The sequence below is a fragment of the Anabas testudineus genome, chromosome 19 (genome assembly GCF_900324465.2).
Source record: "Anabas testudineus chromosome 19, fAnaTes1.2, whole genome shotgun sequence".
NCBI lineage: Eukaryota > Metazoa > Chordata > Actinopteri > Anabantiformes > Anabantidae > Anabas > Anabas testudineus.
The window spans coordinates 3720064-3738660 of NC_046628.1; the positions used below are offsets into that span (position 1 = coordinate 3720064).

General features: G+C 38.4%; 1 protein-coding gene across 3 annotated transcripts in view; it reads left to right on the plus strand.

The window, feature by feature from the left end:
* Positions 1-18597, plus strand: part of LOC113156612 (zinc transporter ZIP11) — a 103243-nt gene that overhangs the window by 52707 nt on the left and 31939 nt on the right. For 2 of the 3 annotated variants that reach the window (XM_026351847.1, XM_026351848.1), the window contains exon 5: positions 10254-10395. In XM_026351847.1, the coding sequence (XP_026207632.1) occupies positions 10254-10395 (142 nt within the window). The remainder of the gene's footprint in view (positions 1-10253; positions 10396-18597) is intronic. The other variant, XM_026351849.1, reaches the window with a different exon arrangement.

The following is an 18597-nucleotide window of genomic DNA, read 5'->3' on the forward strand; positions in this document are numbered from 1 at the left end:
CTTTTGCCTCCCCATTGGAATATGCAGAAAGGACTCAAGTGGCAGATGAAAGAGAGGCAACTGCTTTATTATAGTTTTAAAAGAGAATCTCTCGACCTTCAATCTGCAATTCCTTTTTTTGTTGCATTCTTTCTTAAGTTGTTTTTACTTCTAGTTTACCTGTTCAAGGTTTTCTCCTCACACCTTATTTTCTTGAATATTACCTATATAAATGTTTAACTTACCACCATTTCTGCACAATATTAATCCTGGCAACTATCATATCCAAGACATTAGGCATGCACAGTTTCCTTGGCTGCGATGCTGTGAAATCTGGTACACAGTCTTCTGAGAAGTTGAGGATGAATGTCCATTCTACATTGGATTTATTCTGGCGTCTTTCTTACTAGTCTTGATGGAGACAATTTTGGTTCTACATCAAACAGAAAGAGGATGACTAAATAAATGACTGAATGAATGAATGATTGATGGGAAGCCCATTGATTTACTTGTAGAAAGGGACATGACATTGAAGCAGTGCAGCAGTCGATAGAAAAAAAGAGTTTCTTCTATCTTTATTCATTACTTTATTCCAGCATCTTTTTTTTTATCTATCAAAGTCATTTGTCGCTCTGCAATCAAGAAGCCTCCTGTCTAAATAATGTGAGTCTCTTTGAAAACTTTCTATTGTTTTTATATGAAGTCTCTCCAAGATAGTTTGAGAATTCTCTACCCTTAAGTTATCGTCAGAATACCGATCCTGTTGGCAAGCACAGTATAATCAACCTTTAACCTTATCCTGATCAACTCTGTTAGTACTACTGTTTACACACTGATCAGCCAATTTTGGAATGAGCAGTACATGCATGTAGTGTTGGATATTTGCACAATTTGACAAAGAAATCTACCATCTTAACTCAAATATTAGAGTGGGCTCCTCATTATCTGCGATTCCATCTGCTTGACAGATGATTTGGACACTGGTCTGTCACCGCAGTCTATAATGGGAAACACTTTTCACTTTACCTGTTAGGATTTTATTTCCTCTCTGGAAGCAAAACACACTGCCAGAATCTAGGTTGGGTTGGGCTTCCTGAGCTCCCACAGATTAAAATGGACACGCTAGCCTAGCAACAGAAAGGCTACAAACAGTTATATTCAATAGCAAAGTTTTTGTTGTGTCTCCTGAGCTTCTAGTGTTGATGCTAGATTAGTTATAAAGAGGCCATTTTTCAAGTGACACTGTATATTGAAATATCACATTAACTTGAGCAAGTTAACTTTGGCGAATGACCTGATGTTAGCACTGAATTTAAGGGTTGTCATGATAGTTTGCTTACAATATTTTCTCCACAGCAGGATGTCAATTATAGAGAAAGACTCAGCTTTTCACATTGGCTATAAGCATTGTTCATCAACCACCACCAGTCACCTTTCAACAAATGGTGACAAATTAATTTCCAGTGGTCTTGTTAAAAATTGGAAATGGTATCATCATCTGACATTATCTTTTATAGTCAGCGTCGCTAGGAATAAAGAATGGAAGTGAAAGGGAAATGACAAGTCTGGCTCGGCATGAAGGTATGGAAACCTGATCCAGACAATACTCAGGTGAGATGCATGTGAGAACGCTAGGCTAGGGAATTCCTTGTGTCAATAAAATATGACTGTGAATGTTAGTGTTGGCTTGTGCTGAGTAGTAATGTGAAAATAATACTTTAGTTTCCACCAGCCTAATAACTGATTAGTTAAGTGCTAGATGTCAGACTTAGAGGCATCATATTATTTGACAGGATGGTGTGTCTGCAACTGAGCCACAGTCGCCCATATCACAAAAAAAAAAAGTAGTATGTGTATAAAACAGTTCAAATATTCTAGATCATTTTGAAATGTCCTTGCAGATTTGCTATGAACAGCCACATATCCTGAGCAGATGTTAAACAAAATGTTGCTGATTTTCTGCAAACGACCCTCTCCAAACATCTTAGAAGGGCATGGCAAATTAATTTGTGTTTGCTGTACACTGAAGATTCAAAATGGATTTTCTCTTATCTTCATGTTGATTTATCCTTTTAAACAACCAATGTAGTCTTCACAGGTAAAACCCAAGGCTACAAACAAGAGCTGTCAGAGTTATTTATTCATTTGAACATTCAATCTCACAGGACATGCCTGGGTGGGAGAAAAAGACCTGTCAGTATGTTCATATTCTAATACTTTTATTTATTTTTATTGATTAAAAAATGTATTAAGCAACAATGGTCTATTGTTTCTTGTAGCACAAGTGGTCCTTACTGTTATTAAGATTAAGTTACTTGTGCTTACTGATCACCCACAAAGACAACACAATTTGTAAAGTAAACAAACTATCTGTGCTCATTGTGGGAGTCATATCAAAGCTTATATGACTGTAGGCTCTGTTGCATAAATACACATTTAGTTCTTTTCATCAAGCTTTAATATAAAATAGTTGCATTGATTCACTCCAATCTAGTGAAAAGGTACAAATACAGAACAGATTGTATTTATAATGTAATTCTACAGTTGCAAATAGAGGAACATAAGGATTGTAAGTGTGTGGGTTTGCACCACACTCTCTACAGTAGGCTACATAATGCTCTTTATATGCTGTCTATGATATGCAGTCAATGCTGATTTACTGCAAATAGCTTTCATGGGTAACACCTTCACTAAGTTAAAGACAATTCTGTTTTAGATTAGATGTTGAGTGTTCAACAGAAGAACTTTTGCTTTATTTATGCCCACAGCATTGTACTGTAGTAATTAAGCCATGTACTGCACATGCTCTCACATGAAGTTATTTAGCCTCCACTGTGTCTATGAATGAATGAATGTGAATGTGGACAGGTACATAAACTGATGCAGATGTAATTGATGTTGATCAGCAGAAGATCCAACTTGGTGTTTGCTGGATCTGGCCACTTTTTCAGCATTCTTCTGATCTATCAAGAGAGACACACTGAGTCATTCAAGCACTGAGCTGCAGGAGAGAGTCATTTATCCTCTTTGCCTCCTCACTAACAGCTCTGTCTCTGTAGTAATGATAGTTTAAGGTGCCACTGAAAGGGCTCACTTCTCAATTTTACGCTTTACTAAACCATTATTGCTGCCAGGGTTCGTCATTTTAGGACAAGATAAATCAGGACTCCTTAACTAGCCACTAGTATGTTTTAGGGCCGTGACACAGTAAGCTTACACCAAAGAACTAGAAGCCTCACACTGCCTTTGTTTGGGCCAAAAAGTGACATTTAAAATAAAACATTGGATTCTTCTTGTATAATACTAGCTGTATCTAGTACTACATAATGCAATTCTTAATGGAAAGTCTTTGCCTTAATTTGAAACTGTTTGTATCCATGTAGAAAGAGCTGTGTCTGTGATTAATTCTTTTGCCTACCTGGTAAATTGCCATTTTTTTAGTTCTGCTGTGCACACCCTGTTGATTTCGGTATCTCTGATAGATGGCACTCATTAGCATCTACTTCTCTTGCATGGTCACCTCTTTACTCCTCATATCGACAGACACCTCAATCTACACGGCATCTCTCAGCTCTCAATCAATTCCAAACCACGTGGGAGTTCTTTTGTGCACTTAGTAATGATGAAACGACACAGAGCTGTTCAAGAAACATTAAGTAGTCCAGTCCCCAATTCCTTTTCAACTCTTGCAATCGAGGTACCATGTGTGAAAAGGGTTAAATCTAAGACAGAGTTCTTGATGTTAAAGTGAGTTTTTGATGTATGATGTTTTGGAAGTGCTCAGAGCCCAACACACAATCAGTGTGGCTACCATGTCTTTGCTGAATACCATTTTTTGGGGGGGGGGCTCTGGAGTTTTGGTAGTATTAAATATTTATAGTTGCCTAATATTTGAAAGTTTGGTGAGGGTTCTCTTTTTTATTTTATTGACCAAGGTAAACTAGAAACATGATGGACATTGCTCTGAGTGAGAAGGTTGTCAGTTACCCAAGTTGAGATGGCATATTCTTCCAAATTTATATAGTGCAGTATACAATATTACAGTATCTCACTTGTTTTCTTCAAAATGACTAAATGTAAATGTTCTGTAACTGTAATATTCCATGTTTATTTTGAGAATCAACGTGCTGAAGCACAGACTCTGAAAACCAGAAATACTCTTGGAATCTGTGCTTATGGTCCCGACTTAATTTGCATTTTTATGTGCTAACTGCTACCCAAGGTATAATGGGATATATGGAAAAGGCCTGTTGTCTCATTGCATCCATCCCCTTGATTATTTCTAAATGTCAGATGTTCAGTCAGGGTAGAAAAGGCCATTGAATGGCTGTGCCTCTATGGCCAGCGTCATTGGCTAAAATGTCCATCAGTGAAGAGGATGACGGAGACTGGTAATTTACTAGGGGAAACAAAACACCATTCAACATTTATTTAGATGCAAATGAATTCATTAAAAAAGGCAAATGAACGAGAGAACTGCATTGCAGCTCTCTATTCTTAATACATGTGTGATACAGGGTGCATTTATCTTAATAGCTTTGTGAATGAAGAGTTGAATTTCTGCGGTGATTACAGTGTTGGGAGCTTTATTAATGACAGTCCTCGTGACCCTTTTGTCATCCGAAATATGCGAGTTTGGATTGGAAGTGTTTTCTTTAGACACTACCTTTCAGATTGAGTGCCAAAGTTGGTTTGAAAAGGGCAGTGACACACTAGGCTGTAGAGCTTGTTCTAACTTGCACAGAAAAGTAACCTGGTCTGCCATTTTAAAAGGTGGGAATTATCAAACTCAAATAAAATAAACTAGTTCACTTATAAAGTGTAAAGTATGTAAGTAAAGTATGAAATGTTTCATAATGACAGGTATTTTATTGAAAGTTCATGTAACTCTTTTAAAGCCTGACACATTCTGAGTCTGAGAATGTGTGGTGACAGTCATTGGTGGCTATATCGAAGGCCTCTAGGTGAAAAAAAATCACTAGACCTACATATTGGCAAATTATACATGATTGGATCTAGGAAGTTGTTGTTGTCTTCAGAGATGGAAGTGTGTGCTATTTTTGAAAAAAGTGACATTACAGCAAAAACAGTGCTGGCATTTAGTATCCAGATTACAACACAGTATTGTGCTTTATTTACAGCTAGTTTACGGTCTTAACCAAACCTACGTGATTGCTAACACCTGTGTTGTTTGATTAAACTGATGTACAGTAATTCAGTCAAAAAGCATCTGGACAATGTAGTAGTAAGATCGCCGCCCTCCATGTGAGAGACTGGGGTTTGAATCCCAGCTGTGGCCTACCTTCAGTAGGGGTCCTTAGGCAAAGGACCTCCTTACGCTTACCCTTCCTTGCTATTGTACCTTGTATGTCACATGTAAGTTGCTTTGGATAATAGTGTCTACTAAATAACTATGTAAGTCTGGACAAATCCCTTATAGACATCTGTGATGTTCTTTAAATGCAGGTGGCAGATTGCTTTTACTTTAAGTATTTTTCTTGGTTAATTGTATACTCCAATTTTAATATAAAGACAACATGGGTAACATTTGATTGCATAGACCGACAGTGCTTAATGTAGCTGTGGGTAAGAATGGGTTGCCGCAAATAGCTGCAAATCTAGGTCTTATAGACAATGAATGGCAGCTTGTTGTATAGAGAAAAGTGTTGATAGGCTTTTCTGTTTTATTCACTGTTTATTGTGATGCTTACAGTCACATACTTTCATTCCAGACTGTAATACAGGTGGTCCACATGACTTTAATTGTGCCTCTGTAATGTAGTAGGGACAGGTGGCATCAGAACAAACCTCAATTGCATTTACTTTTGCTTGGAAACATATTTCCAGTTTTGATCAGATTTTCATTTGTGATGTTGACAAGCAGAAATAAATGAATATATCCAGTTGTATCCTTTGGCCTACTATGGTCTAAGGCATATGTCAACAATCAGATGAAACGCTGCGAGTGCTTCAAAAGGTCAGTCATGGCAGAAAATTGCATATGATATATGATATATGTGTTGAAATGATATTCGGAATAGCATATTGTACATAAAGCATACCTGATACCTTCACTCTAAATAACTTTGATCCATGAAAAAAAATAATGTCAAGAGAAATAAATAACAGCAGGTTCATAACCCAGATGCCTTTAAAGTGCATCTCTTGAGCCGTTACGTTAATGAGAGTTTCATATTCTCTGATACCTGCACTGTGAGTTCAAGTTAAGTTTGATGATGAGCTCCTTTCCAAGGGAAGAACAACCAGGTCAGGTTGTCGGGATGTATGGTTATTGATCATATCAACATGTCAGACTGTTAAGAAGTCTGGACAGCTCAGTTCTTCATGTTGTCCATGAAAGAATGGGACTCTGGAGATTTCTTTTTCTGCTCTGAGTACAATCTCTCTCAGAGAAAATCTGTGTTGCTTGAAGGTTTTTGAAGTTTTGGGGTTGACATGTGAGCAAGTGCAAGCTGCACTTGAGATGGTTGGTGTCCATGACCAAATAGCCTGGTCAATAGTTTGAAGTGGTGATACTAGGAGTGGATCACAGCACACAAGCCATAAAGAGATTGTCCTGTGTGTGCGCTGTGTGTACGCTTTGTGCTTTAATGTGCTGAAATTCCTGACAGAGTGTAAGTTTGATGGAAGCAGGGCAGTAACCCCCCCTTCCTCCTCCCTTTTCCTCCCAATCTTGCCGTTCTCATGTGTGACAAGTCCACTGAGACATCTCAGCTGCTGCAGCTTTCACACAGAGTGAATCACACAAACATCAGATAGCTGGAATACTTTTATGTAGGGTCCCGCTGCAGTGCATGATGAGCTTATAGACATCAGCAAGCTATTCACGACTCCGAGAGGAGTGGGTGGATTCATCAAGTCAAGCTGGCGAGGCATGCTGTAAAGAACGCTTAAATTCTCTAAATGTACAGTTTACTGTAGGTGTATTATATAAATAAGTTTTAACAGTTATGTGTTTTTCCATTGTCTTTTCACTTTTATCTGTCAGCTGAGGTATTACATTGTATTCTCAGCAGGAATGCCACATTTTCTCAGTTGAGGCAAGAAAATCTAAAACAAAACAACAAGATCCATTAAATTAGATGAACAATTTGTATTTGTTAAGAGGGCTGCCAAAGAAAGAGCATTGATTTTGAGCCAATGAACCTCCACTACAAACACCTCCAGCTGGGCCACTGTCCAAATCTATGATCTGATAAAAGAGTTTGTCGCTGCTTTCATTGAGCAGAAAGGTCAGTAGAGTGGTTTGTTTGTTGATCACCTTACTGTGTTATTGCTAAAAAGCAAATAAGCTTTTTTTATGCTGAAATAGCTGGTAGCATTTTGAGGATTTTATGTTAAATGTAAATGTAGTGGCCCTGCGCTGGGGCCTTCAGTGGAACCCTTGGAGCAGGTTGTTGAGAGGAGGATGCTTAACAAGCTGTTGAACATCATGGAGAGCAGCACACATCCTCTACATAGCCTGCTGGTCAAACAGCGGAGCAGCTATAGCTGCTCGCTCCATCCATCAATCCATCCATCCAGGTCTGAACTGAACTGTGGAGTTGGAGACTACATAACCATTCAGCTACCAGAGCACACTAAATTAAAAGACAAAGTATTGAGGTGCTTACAGTATATGAACAGGATGTGGCAGCAGGACCTATTGTCACGCTTCGGTTTATTTAGGTGCAGTTGGAATATTTACTTTCCTTTTCGTTTATTTTTCTCTTGGTAGAAAATTATAAATATAGACATCAAGGTTCTACGAAACACATTTTCCAGCCAGCCTACAGCGTGCACCTGGAGATTTTGAAGCAGGTGATCAAATATTTCCAGTCTAAAAATACAGTTAAAAACACGTATATAAAGAGAGAGGTGACTTTCAGTGATCAACAGAGCCAGACTGCTGTTGGGAGTGTTTTCAAGATGATTTTGGACCTGCCGATGAGATTGTATCACGGGTCGTCACCGAAGGCCACTGTGGGTTAATAATGTTCTCTCAAGGTGGAGCGTGAACTGCCCCATTATGCCAAATACACACACACACACACACACACACATACACTGCAGCACACTGTGTTAAATAAGAAACTTGCTGGGGGATTTTGGCCTCACGAACAGATGCATACACCACGGTCATGAGAACAGCACAGATGGAAAATAATTAGCATTTTAAATATTTGAAACAAAGTCTGTCTGTTTTAGCATCAGCTTGTGAAATACATCTGATGTATTAAACACTGGTCCAATGCATAAATTCACTGTATTGAGATGCACACTCATAGCAGCAATTTGTCCCTGGTGGACAGGCTGAAGCCTAACAACCTCACTCATTATTTTACGTCTGAACAACCTTCCTCCTAATTGAAAAAAAAAAAAAACATTCTTCTTGTTGCCTGCATCCTTCTCATATGCTTGTAAGAAATCACCAGAGAGCAAGAATGACAAATACAGGCTAAAAAGAAATGGCTCAGATAAAATGTTTGCATCTTGGATGCAATTTCCTGACAGCGTCAGTTCAGCTGGAAGAAGCTCCTGGAGTCTTATTTTACCACATTTGATGGTGTCTGTCTGTGGAAGGTCATGTGAGTGTATTCGGGGAAGGAGGTTTTAATGAAATAAGCAACAATGCAATGTGTTTTTTTAGTGGGGAAATACCAGATGTCTGCAAGCAACCTTCCACTTTTGAAAAGATTGAGTCCCAGCACAAAACCAAAACTACTCTGAATTTGCATGAAAACATTTGCTCATGTTCTGAACTGACCTCTGGAAAAAAAAGGGAGGGTAAAATAGAGCTCTGTCCAGAGCTGAATGTTTTGTTGAATGACATTAGCAGAACTCTCTACTATTTTGGGGTTTCTGTAGTGCTTTTTGTTTGTAGACTGAATAACTTCCCCCAGCTAAACCACACATCTGAAGACACTGCATTTGGTCTAGGGAGGTTCAAGTGCTAAAGCTTCCACTCCGCTGAAGCAACCCTGCATCAACAAAGAGCATTTGATTGAGTTTTTGTAGGGAAAATACTGTATAAGCATTGGATGGATGATGGAATATATTCTAGTGAAGTCTCATTTTAAGGACACAGGGTTAAAGTGGTACCATGAGGTAGAAAACCCTATTAACTGATACAATTAGTTAAAAAATCCTATATACATAATATATACAATGGCACTCATGTGTTTATTGGTTTCTGGCATTTGTTCACATTGTCAACTGCATGAAAACAGTCAAGCACACTGTGTACACCCTAACAAAAACGTCTCCCAATGTTCTGTCTGCTTTTAAACCACCTGTGACACAAACACAGCAGGATGAAGGGGTGGAAATACGAATGCAAATGTTTTAATTTAGCCCCCACTTTTAGACATTAGTCATCTAATAGTTTCACATTGAATATGTGAGCTCTCTGTTATCATTAAAATGACCATTACAAAAAAAAAAAACAAAACAAAAAAAAAAACCACTCAATTAAGTCTGCATCTGTTGGTGCCGCTGATTCATTGCTCAGTCGTGTGTGCAGTTTTTGGCCACGGATAATGCAAGACAAAATCATCTACTAAGATTCTTTAATGGATTTTCTGTTAAAGTTTGATTTTGGTTTTAAAAGTGTAATTTAATGGCATTATGCAGTGCGCTGTACCTGATTGATTTGTCTTCCACCAGTAAATTAGAGAAACTTTTAAAGCACCCTCTTCTGCAAAAACGTGATTCACATTGGTGACAAATGTAAAATATTCAAACAAAGTGACGTTGCACGTAATGAACAAACAAATTAAAATAACCACTTTCTAATAAGAAGTTGAATAGGCATCATAGTTTAGAAAGACACTCAAAGCGACCGATCCCTGAGTTAAAAATCTAGTTTGAAGCTGACACAATATGACAGACTGGACTTCTTTTCAGAAGAAAAACTGCAAGACGTCTGGGTTGGGTGTTGTTGTTTGTTATTGTTCCTTTTCAAGTTTAAACCAAGTTATTAAGTGAATGATTTGTTCAGCTATTTACCCACTGTTTATAATATGGAAAATGTGTTGCTGTTGCACAGATTGGTGGATCGTTGTTAATATCTCGGTGAAGTCATCAGAGTATTCAGAGCTCTACTGACGCGCTAACCGTTGGAGAAGCTGCTCATTGTGCATTGTTAATAATTAATCCCACTAATCTACGTGATACACAGTAACACTTCACAAACACAAAACATCTTTATATATTTTTCTGTTTTTGTTCAGAGTATAATCCCCTCTACCTCTGGCTTGTTCTTCTATCCACAGGGTGTAGGTTCTGACCCCCACACTGCGTTGGCCCTGCCCCCTGACTCCAAGCTGGCCAAAGAGAAAGCAGATGAGCCCTCGTTTGAGCCGTTCGACTCAGATGAGATGACCATCAGGATAGGTAGAGCTGGACCTCTCTCAGGCAAGCCTCCCTTCATATACCCACATCATCTGTTACCATCAGCCATTACAACACTGTACACAGCCATTGCAGCCAGTGCTTCTCACCTTTTTTGTTTTAACAGTGGGGAAAAGGTTTCGGACACTAAAAAGCTAAAGGTGTCACACAAATGCATGACTGCAGGCTGCCAGTGTAAAACCTTACTTGAATCTTCTCTGATGGCTCCTGTCTTCATTTTTCTTTTTACTTTTTTCATCACTTGCTCTCTGTGTTACTTTCTGGGTGTTCTTCCCACTTTGAATCCGGTCAATCACGATAGCTCCTTGGAAATTACCCCCTGGTTTCAAGTGCACTAGCCTTTCATCAACTAACCCTCCACCACCTCACTACACCACATTACACATCCATGGAAAGTCACGCTAGAGTTACTGAATTCATCCGGACTGTTTTAACATGGGCAAGTTTTTATTACATAAATTCCATCTTCAGCCTATAAGTCAAATCACAAGACTCACTTTGTGTCACTGCACAGTGAACCTGATGAGCTAATTCAAGAAGGATTATAACATGATGAGCAATTACACGCAAACAGAGTACAGCATGATGGAAAAGAACAAATAGATGCAGCAAAACAAATCAAGTGAAGTGGTAAAATAGATTTCTAAAAAGCCTGATAGAAAGTACACGTAAAGGAAATTAGAGAGTGTGTATGTGTGTGTGTGCGTGTTAGCAGACTGCTACTGTTTCTCTGTGCCAGACGATCCTGGCACAAACACTAGCAGCGTGCTAATGTTTCTTGCCTCACTGGCTGGTAACAGTTTAGATACATTTTAATTACTCTGCTGTTCAGTGTGTTCCTGAACTGTGTACCTGACTGTCTCTCACAGCACTGTATAATACACAGTTTTTAGTTTCAAAACCAAAGGACAGCCCTTAGTTAAAAGTATAAACCAAGTATGTTGATCAGAAAAAATGTTGTTTGTATTTTGTTAATACATTGACAATATAGTATACATACAAATAAAATCACTGTGTTCATATCCTTACATAGAAACTACACATGGTATTATGTCTTACAGATTTTCTTAAAGGTGCATCAGGAGCAAGCAGAGGTGATGCTATCTGACTAAATAGTATGCATAGTCAGAGAGCATGACCAGTGTAGTTTAGACAGTAGGAGAAACACACAACAAACCTGCTCATTTCCCACTTTCTTTTTTGCCGTAAAGATGATTAGTGTGGTTGTCCTGACTTTTACTCACTGGAAGAAAACCAGACACTAAACTATTACTATAAACTGACTTAAGTAACAATTAATGTTACAAACATCTTGTGTTGCTCTGTGTAGGATACTGTGTTTACACTGCATTAGGTCCATTCAAAATGAACAACCTGCCATTTCCAACTATATACTTATTTTAAAGTAAAATTAAATATTCCAAAAAGTTTAAGTTTAAATGAAATCTGTTACTTCCAATTGTTCCAATTCCAATTGAGAGGAATCTGTGGTCAAGTTGCACTGTGGGTGATGCAGGCAAAGACAAATCCATTCAAAAAAGGAGTAAAAAGGATGATATTTGTGGTTACATAGCACTGAATTGAACTCCTCAGTTGTTGTTAATAAGTTACCTCTCTTGGATATTCTCTTCCAGTCTCTCTCAGCTGACATCTCCCCATGTATGTCGCACCAGTGATTAACAAGCAGAGCTCTCTGCTCAAGGTGCTAACAGCTCTGACCCTGCACTCAAGACATATTTCAACGCTGCATCTTGTAAAAAAAAAAAAAAAAATACCAGAAGGCATTGATTTTTCAAGTCGTGGCTGAGGGGTATTGGAAGGCATGGATGGAACCTGCGAAGAAAAGGTTCAGGATTTAGCTTTAGTATTGTTGTTTCTGTTAGCGTTAAGTAAAGTAGTCAGCAACAGAATCTCAATAATAATAATGATGACTTCATTCCAATCATACCTCCTGGAAGCTGCAGCAAAACTTTATCCTTACATTATTAAACTTAATAATTACACCAGAGCTTTTCCTGCTCAAACATGTCAGACTGACGGTGGTTAAAACTTGTAAAGGTAATTCATGCAGACACAGGTGACTGTTAGAGAGCAACCTGAATATCACAAATTAATATTAATATTAAAAAAAACTAGCTACTAGAAGATTGAGTTATATATAATTCCTTTTATGACTGTGAATGGACGTCTGAGTCCTTTTATCTGACTTACTCCTGCTCTTGAATTCTGTTATTGTCCCCGTGAGTTCACATCAATGCAGAGATATAATGATGATAGTGGCATGTTTTTTAATAGATGTTAAATCTCTGTGGAGTTGGGCAGATTATAAATGTCGTGTACTGTTGGAGCTCTGAAAAGTCTTGAGCTCCTTTGATGATATTTTCAGGGACGTATCAGTTAGCAGCTGAAAAACAAGACAATAGAAGGAAACTCTTGAACTCTCATGAAACTCTTGAAGTTAAAAATGTAAAACATAGAAGTCAGTTCCCTGGAACAAAAATGAATAAGTATATTCCTAAGCTGACAGAATGGCGTTGTTTTGATAAACACAATGGCGCGCTCTGAAAAATTACTTTCATTTACTTTTTGAGAGTGTTGTCATTTCAGCAATGACAAGCAATGCCATGAATTGGAGCTATTACTGACTGTTTATAGTGATACGTTTCCTGCTACTCTCAGATTGAATACCTATTTGAGATGAGCTGCTACAGATAGGTTACAAATTCATTGCTTCCCTTGTTGGACGCTGACAGTTTTGAAAATAAGGGGGAATATTGTGTAGTAGTGTGTCTCTGTGCAGTTTTTATACATCACAAAGAAAAAATAATTTGTCTCATAACACGAAACACCCCTAGTCGGTGAGGGAGCAACAACTCAGCATTAACTGCAGCAACAACAGCATTTACTAGTCTCACCGCCCTCAGACACGACTTATTTCACTCCATGCTGACGCCATATCTGAAGTCAGATATGCTAGATAAGTGTAGAGCTATCTTGGATGACACGTTTGCTTACACTCCAGGACCAGCTTCAACACGCTGTCAGCACTGCCGCCTCACAGCTATGAGGTCACCAGCTTGAATACTGGCCGGACTTTATATGTTTTTGTGTTAGTTTACTCCAGGTTATCTGTCTGTGATTTTTTTTGCCCAGGGTCTGCTATGATTTTCTGTACCACATGACATGAAGTGAAGTTACATATGTGGCAGAGCACCACACACCATGGTTTTGGCAACACAGCACCTAGAAAACGTGTCAGTGATCGTATGCACAGTTATTCTGTCAATGTTCTAGCTGTAATAATAGCTTTCTAAAACTTGTAGCTTTCAACTCATTTCTGTCCTGATTACATACACATGTATGCGGCATCTGTCTGTGTTCAAAGGCTGTATTTTTAGTTGTTAGAGATGTTAGACTTGTCAATGGGATTTTGAATGAGGTTTTCTTACTTCGGGAATCCAACTGCAGTCATTATTCTGAGAAGGGCTGTAGTGAATCGTCAATTGCTTTGCTCAAGGGAAACTTACTGAGAGGTTTCCCCTTGACTTAAACTCCAACCTCAAGCCAATTGACATCCTCACATATGCTCATTAAGCAAATACTGATTCATGTTGCTCAGAAAAAAAAAAAAAAGGATCAAAAACGATAAATGAATTTCAATCGCAGCTCATCACCATCCACATTAGATTTCCTTTCTTCCTGCGTAGTACGACGACAACCTCAGGGGAAAGTCTGATTTTAGCCTCAGGGCCCGTGCTGTCATTACTACTGCAGTTTAAACCTTCAGGTTGAAGTCTTACTATTTCAGCCTGTAGATAGGGAGGAAGAATTGTGAGTTAACGTTACATCATGTTGCCTACCTCATGTGAGGCTCTGTGCAGATGTGTAACTGTGTCAGGGTGTTGAGTGATTTTTGCTGATGAGTGGAGTTTAAAATATTCTGTGATCGTGCTAGATCGAGGTTAAGAAGGAGGAGATGGATGAGACAAGAAGGAATCCCACTACTCGCACTACGGGTACACCCAGCCCGCCAACGCTAGAACTCACATTTGCTCACTCTTTTTTTTTTTTTTTAAACTGAGACTCAACCGGCATTTACTCAATTTTGAGACTTCAATTGAGCTAGTTTGTAGCGCAGGTGATTGACAGTCCTGTCCTTCACTATGCAGGCACCTCACACCAGGTCAGTGAGTGCTCAATGGATATTCGCCGAGCTTAAGAACGACCTTGTAAGGTTCCTTTGAGACTATTGCACACACGCACATTAGAACTCATTAAGTCACCCCAAAAGCTCAGCTTGAGTAATCGTCAAATACAGGAGCTCACACACACTTTTCCCTCTCTCGTTCATTGTGCTTTGGTGATTTCTTTTTTCTTTTCTGTCTTTAAATTATTCAGGATTATTGGTGGCTGGATTTCTTTCAATCTGAAAATACGTGATTGATTTGTGTTTGTGTTTCTCTTGTCTGCTTTATCTGAATAGACATCTGGTATTTAATTTTTCAAGTGCTCTCTTGGTCTTAAAGGCCTCTCTGTGACGCAGCAGTCACTATCTTTTTAGCCATCACAGAAGGTAAACAAACCCAGTTTTGCCCTTTAGATGTGTGGTATATGAATGTGGATGGTATATATTGCCGTTTCCTCCTTCTCTCTAATCTGCTGAGCAGATTGATTTTCACTGCTAAGAAGGACATCTGTTGAAGTATAAATCCATTTTGTTATTCGAAAAGAGCTCTAAAAAGCCCTCCTCCTACAACTAGCCGAAGTGGCTCAGCACGAGCAGCACACAGAGACTAGAAAACATGATTTGAATTTCCATTTAAGAAACAAACAGGTTGTTTCTTCCAGAGGTGCATCAGAAACAAATGAAAGATTATTAGGTGATTATGTTTCTAAAGCAGACCCTACCCCCAAATGGGATCAAACATATTTATTTGGATTTAGAGCTAATTAAAAATGGGATTTGCCAGTTTATACCTTTCCTTTTTTAATTTAATTAATGCACACTCTCGCGTCTACCATATCCCACAATCCCACAATCCATTGTGTCAGTACATAAAAAGAACACTGTAGTGATAGACTTAGTTCCATTAGCATCAGCAACTTGCAATGTCCCATACAACATTTCTTTGTAAAAGAAAATCATTCTTCGCGAATTAGTTTCAACTTCTAAGACATATCACCAAACACTACAGCACAAGCTATTACAAACTGAAACCTTTGCGAGTTTTAGAAAGTTAATCAATGATTTTCTTTTTAGTATTTAAAAAAACTTCAGCTCCCATGAAATAAAACTACAGGTGCTTTTTAATGGGATATTCAATGGGGATTTCTTACTTCTGGAACACAACCCAGAAGTTCCAGTTTCATTTTGACACTCTTTGCATATAATTATAAAACACAGAACAAATAAGAAGAACAGACCAGTCATGACCCATTCGATAATATGGAGCATCAACGCTCATAATGATGCCTTTATTCAGTAACACAGCTAATGTGATTTTGTCACAAGCGTTAATATGTAAATAGTTAATTAAGGACATGTCTGCATCCATTTATGGCTCAAAGGAGGGCAAAAAGAAGACGTGTATGTCCACTGGGATTGAAATTTATAATAAGATAACTTACGCATGAAAGCAAAGACTGTGCATATTTATAGATTTGAACATTTTGATTTGATTTAATTATGATTTGACATGATTTGGCTAACGTGTGATTTGATACCAGAGGCTCTAGAGGTTTTGTAAATTTATCTTTTTCTGTCTAGTTCTTATTAAATTAAGACAAGTAAAACTCATGGCTGCCATGCAGTTTCAAGACCCTGAGATGCTGAATGTGACGGAGCTCAGTTCTGCTCACTCATCAGGCTCAGAATAGTTTACTTTGTCAAAGAAAATGATAGATGATAATGTTGTCTGTAAATTCTTTTATCCTTCTCATGACTTCTTCCATGACATTGTTACCATACCACAAATAATGAGCCATTTAATAAGCATTAATATAGGACTAATGGGCTGTTAACAAGCAGCTGCAACTGAAAAAGTAGCAATATAAGTTATTTTTCCTGCATCTTAGTTTATGCACCACTTCACCTCAAAAGACACATTTTTCTTCTGCAATGATTATGACACAGTATGTGATTAGTTTTGCTAGAAGTTCTGCTTGGGTTGAGTCAAGGATTAGTTCCTACTGGTCCTTATTGGACCGAATTTTAATGTGGACCTGGATCGATTCATGTCCACTTCAGTTTGGTTCTTGGTTAAAATTGAGTGGGCCGGGTAAAACTTTTAAAATAAAGTGAGCATTTGACCTTCCAGCGGGCTCTATCTCCGACTCTACAAGTCATGAGTCATGTTTAATAGATCAGTTTGCTGCCTCTAGCTCTTCTTCAGGTGTTTGAATTGGCAAGTAACCACTTGGAAGCATGGTCCCACTCAATGATGCATATATTCACACATACCACATGCAAGCACAAAACTATTTCAGTTTCCTTTCATAGTTAATGCATGGCATCCTACATAATTCAGTGAGCATTAGGAGGAATCAAAGCATGCCTTATGGTGTTGTGTTTATCTAGGGCTTCAGACAGAATTTTGCAGTATAGTAGAAAAGGACAAATGGGATCAGATTGGAGACTTTCTCAGCACAGTCTAAGCAGTGAGGGCCATTGAGAATATGAACATGCATACTTAATACTTAGAATTAATTAGGGGATTGGAGGGGATCTTAATGCATGTTAATGTTTATCAACGATATCTTATATCTATATGTCCATTGTGCTGGAAATATTCTGACAAGGTAAAGATGAAAATGCTCTAATTAGATCATACCTACTATGTGGGGTTCTGAAAAGGTATGGAATAGTAAATGGTCTGCACTTATATAAGACTTATAGTCGACTCAGAACACTTTACACTGCTTTACATTCACCTGTTCACATTCACACGAGTGACCCTGCTGACCTGACCCACCAGGAGCAACTTGGGGTTTAGTGTCTTGCCCAAAGAAACTTTCACATATGACAGAAGGAGGTGGGAATCAAGACTGCAGGAGAAAGCAAACATTTCCTGGCCTGGCCTGCTTGCATACACTTTAGCAGTATAAAATGTAATTAATTTGGTTTAATTCCTTTAATTTAAACCCCTGTTTGGAAAGATATGATAGGTAGAGCAGTTAATGTAGGAACACTCCAATGGACAATGATCTTCTGTAGTCTGTATGTTCGCTTCAGGTGGTGATTTTCTGTAGCACACTTATAAAAGGAATCTCTTTTATTGCAAAACAAAGGACAGTTGTTTAGTTGTCATTTGTTTGATTACTAAACTCGTAATGAGGGATGCACCAGGTTCTTGAACATAACCCCTTACTCTACCTATTCCATATACACCCTGCTCATATAATTGCTGACTATAGATAGATATATAGATAGATAGATACTGTCAATTACAATTATCTACAGTAATTGTTGTTGCAGTAGCATGGACAAACATACACACACACCAAGAAGATAATATAAATAATACAGGAAGAAAATACACATCTAAACAGAAACAAAAAAAAAGTGATGTGATGCTTTTTACCTTAGGTGTAGCAGGGACACACTGAGTGCCGCACTGGTTCCTATTAAAGGTACTCGCAGCAGTTCAGCACTGTTTCTTAAGCCTGTGTCTCCACACAGCAGCAGTCATTGAGCAGTGCAACGTTTGTGTGTTTTATAAATACTGAATGGATGTGTCTGTGCTCAGGTCAGGATCAAATAAAACTTTTAGTGATGTTGGTGCATACAGAAAAAAAGAAAACTGGTTAGCTTGGAGCAAGGCACAATGATATAATGAGTGATGTCACACTGGGTTTAATGGTCACAAGAGTCCTAACATTACTTAGTTCAAGATGAATTGAGGGATCTGGTAATAAGAATTGCAGCCAATTTAATGTCTTTCTGTTGACTAAGTTGTTGAGCTACCTATTTCAGCTCTACCATACCATTTGGTAGGTGGCTAGGAATAGTGCAGCTGGGTGGTGGGGAGCAGTGGGGCTGAAAAAGGGATTTTGCTCCAAGGCCCCACAAGAGGTTAATTCAGTCAGTCATGTTCATGATGCTCTATTGACTTTAAAATGTCATTCTGTATACCCTACAACAGGTTTTTCCCCTTACTTTTCCCACATAACATTGGCCATAAAACATAATTGACTCTGGCTGGGGCC